Raw genomic sequence first — 4,237 nt, 5'->3', positions numbered from 1 at the left:
GTACGCACCATGCACAACAATATGATAGAAATATGATTTTTTTAACAACTTAAAATGACCTAATTACCCTTCATATAAGTGAGTTAATTTCTCATTTTCTGATCTCCCTCTCTACTATTTCTCTCTCCATGCACCTCCCACACGCTCTTCTTCCCAAACCTCTTTCTTCTCCCTTCGCATTAATTTCCTTCACCAAACACTAACCCTAACTTTAACCCTAACCCCCCTTTCACTCTCCTTGTATCTCTCTAATCTCATCAAAATCCTTTCCACCCTAAAAAGATTTCAATTCCACACCCTTACATGGATATGCAGCCAAACAACCTCTTTGACATACGTCGCAACCCGACACCGCTAACGACGCATACACCTTCCTCGAATTCAACACCCAGGGCGAGGACTTTGACTACCCGAAGTTCCGCGACCCAATTCACTCTCCTGTTGCCTGGCCCACCCCTTCAGATTCCTTATCGGAACCTGCAAACCGGGAGTGGCAGTGGAGGGGTCTGGTCGGACCGCCAGTCCAGTGCGTCCGCAGTTCCATGCGTGCCGGTACTGCAGCGTGTCGAACCCGGCTTTCAACGCCAAGACTTGTAAAATATTATATTTCTTTGTGTGTTTACTAAAAATTGGCACAAAATGGTGTTTTTTTTGATGAATTTTCAAGATACGTTCATTGTATGTACACGACATGCACATGATATGCTCACATATCAGAATTCAACCCAAACATCCTGAGCTCATAGCTCTCTCTTCTAAATCAGAAAAATGATGTCATCACTTGTGAGTTTGTACAATTTATATGTCGGTATTTTCGTCATTTCAGTTTTGTGCATGATGTACATAACTTGTGCATGACTGGTTTGTCTTATTTTAGTTCTAAGATTAAGAAAATGTGTTATTTTTGGCAATTTTTCTAAAAGATAAGAACATAATCAACACTTACATAATAATCCAATCATTAACAAATGATTTTGTGTGTAGTGGTACAAGTTGTTCTTCACCATGAGTTTTTGGGATTCCAACCGGAAAGAAGATATTTCTGAAGGTAATTTTATTTATATGAGGATGAAGTGATTGGTCGCAGAAAAATCTTGTCAGCCGGACCACCTTCGTCGAAAAATCTCGTCAGTAGGTCACCTTCATCGGAAAATATCGCCGCAAGGATCAGTTGCGTAAACATTTAACTCTTTTCCCATTCCAATACGAAGGATTCGTCATTGAAATAATAAATAGCAAATGGGTCAGCTTGAAAATAAATAAATTGTTAGTTGTAGAATATTACTCTCATCAGACTTAACCTCAACTAAAATAACAAGGGTTCGGATAATTTAGACCGCTCCAACTTATTGGCAGATCATCGTCGCAGGAAAATCTTGTAGACCGTTCGTCGCAAAAGGTAGTAGGATTAAATGGTAATTATGTAATTGTTCTGAATTGTAAATTTTTTTTAATTAAATGATTTTGTTGACTTTTTATTTGCTACCTAAACTAAAAATGTTGTATTTTTTCTTCACTTTTCTTTAAAAATAGTATTTAAATTACTAAAATGATTATAAAAAATTTATACGATAAACAAACACTATTCGGAAAGGTGATATAAGTGCATTCCTCTTTTAATCGGAAGATGCAATATATATATATATATATATATATATATATATATATATATTTACACACATACATCCTTGGCAAAAACAAATACAACAATTAAAGAGTGGTGTAACCATCATTGTTCTAAAAATTTATGTCTAGCCTTGTCTAGGTTCTATGTAGACGCTAGGCATCTGGTCATCGCCCCGATTAATTTTTAAGCATTTAAAATTAAGAAATGATGCCTAAACCTATATAGATACCCCCTAGGTCACAATTCCCACTTAGATAGAAAATAGATAAATTCCATTTTGCATTTTATTTTTTCAATAAATTGTAAGAGACTTGTTAAATACTTGGATAAACAACCATTTTTTATTTGTTTCCCATGACTTCAATATGTTGTAATATTTCATAAACTATGTTATTCTATTTTACGATTTATATATTTTAATACAATTATGTATTCTTTTTAGCATAGTAGACATTTGTTTATATGACATATAATAAATTTAATTAAACTTAAAAATACTATCTAGGCCCAACCTAAGCGCTAACCTCCTACCTGCCACTCAACTAGTGTCTACTGTCTTTTAAAACCTTATTATCCATACACTCATTTTTAGCTTCCGCACACTCCTTGATACTTTTGGTCCTTTGATCTTATTCAAATCATATGATTTGATGACTGAAAATTGAGAGGAGTGTGCAGGAGGTTATAATAAGTGTACGAATAGAACTGCCTAATTAAATTCAAACTAAGCAAAATATAACCATGCAGAAAAATATAATGGGAGAAGGGAATTATTATTATTTTTTATTATTGATACACCATGGGGTATTACATTTAACATGATCCTGGTGTTGTACTTAGAAGATAGTTACATCCGGCGGAGGTTCCTCATAATCAGCATCGGATAAAGCGGGCGGTGTAGGTTCGGATAAAACGGGCGGCGTAGGTTCGGATAAAACGGGCGGCGTAGGTTCGGATAAAACGGGCGGTGTAGGTTCGGATAAAACGGGCGGTGTAGGTTCGGATAAAGCGGGCGGCATAGGTTCGGATAAAGCGGGCGGTATAGGTTCAACTTCTGGTGGCAGGATGGGCGGCGGCACGATAGGCGGCGGCATAGGTTCTTGAACAGCTGAATTTGTTTCTGCTGTGTTCAACAATCTTGCTTCAGCTGCAATGATTCCATAAGAGAGAATCAATGCAAGAAGAAACACATGTGCACACAGAAGCTTGGATCTTTTGGATACCAGCGCCATGAGAGAGAGAGAGAGAGAGAGAGAGAGAGAGAGAGAGAGAGAGGGAGGGAGAGGGAGAGGGAGAGGTGTGCTTTCAACTGAATGTCATGAAGGGTATATATAGGATAGACGAGCAACATTTACTGCTCTCACACAACGTTATATGCATGGATGGATAAAACTCACGAGGAAGAGCAACTCAGAACTGCCACTGCATGGATGGATAAGGTAAGAATTGCTTGGTTCCGGAAAAAAGGCTGAAGAACTGTCAGAATTTCAGGTTTGGCAAAGCAGTTACATGCCTCTTTGTTTTTTTTTTTTTTTTGGTTTGTTTGATAAACGATATTATCTACCCTAAGATATGAGTAATGAGCTAAATTTCATAATTGACTAGTAATAATATGGTTTAAATTTGCTTTGGTGAGAATTTAACCTAAAACTCTCACTTACAAATTAAAAGAATTACCACTTGGTTCTAAATGACTTATTTTCATTTAAATTAAACATTTTTCTTGCCTCGTGCGATTATACGTTATTTTCCGTTCATGGCATAAATTTCACTAGTAGTCCGAAGCAAAAGATTCTGTCTGATTGACTAGTAGTCCTAAATTTACATGAATCACATACTGAATCATATATCTAATTAATAAAAGTGAAACTCATGGATATACATAAGTCTCAGTTTAATAAATCAATATGTGGTTTAGAATGTGCATGGTCTCAGAAAATGATTCAAATAGCTTTCTTTTTGGCACATTGTGCACTGGGCAGAGGCCGAAGGCCTTTCAATTCGAAAACCACGGGTTGAACCAAATAGGGAATTGAGCTAAGTTATATAATGGTGCTATTAAGATTTCATAGTAGATTTAGGGTTGGTTTAAGATTGTGGTGCTTTAAAAAAAAAATTTATTGAAAAAATCTAAAACATTAAATGTGTTTGGTAAAACAAAAAAAAATGTTTTTTTTAAAAAAAAACTGTAGTCAATGAAAGTAGAAAAGCAGAAGCAGGGTCAACTATGCTTCTAAAAAAAGTGTTTTTTTCTTCAAAGTATAGTAATTAATGCTCATTTACTCCCACATGTTTCACAAAATTACAATCTTTACCCCTACATTATTGTTTTTGACAATTATTAGATCACATTAAATGCCATATCATTTTTAATCATTTATCATATTCAAAGTAATTTATATAAAAGTTTACCAAACACTCATACACTTTTTTTTAATATTAAAAACACTATTACAAAAAAAAAAAAAGTTTGTCAATCATTCAACAACTTTATTTTACAGCTATTTATTCTCATAACACAACAGAAACAGTTTTTTTTTTTTTTTTTTTTTTTTAATAAAATAAAACACAACAATACCAAACTAGCCATTAGCAGCCCACTACTACTCA

The 4,237-nt window shown here is 34.9% G+C and overlaps 1 protein-coding gene across 1 annotated transcript; it reads right to left on the bottom strand.

Moving 5' to 3' along the window:
* Positions 1 to 2,463: 2,463 nt before the first annotated feature.
* On the bottom strand, positions 2,464 to 2,859 carry LOC125475441 (36.4 kDa proline-rich protein-like). Its single transcript, XM_048580168.1, has one exon. The coding sequence runs from the start codon at positions 2,857 to 2,859 to the stop codon at positions 2,464 to 2,466; it is 396 nt and encodes a 131-aa protein (XP_048436125.1).
* Between the last annotated feature and the right edge of the window lie 1,378 nt (positions 2,860 to 4,237).

The sequence above is a fragment of a genome, unplaced genomic scaffold (genome assembly GCF_019419815.1).
Source record: "Pyrus x bretschneideri cultivar Hongxiangsu unplaced genomic scaffold, Pyrus_bretschneideri_v1 Contig15, whole genome shotgun sequence".
Taxonomy (NCBI): Eukaryota; Viridiplantae; Streptophyta; class Magnoliopsida; order Rosales; family Rosaceae; genus Pyrus; species Pyrus x bretschneideri.
Note: the sequence above shows the minus strand (reverse complement) of the source record. Positions and strands in the feature narration are given on the sequence as shown.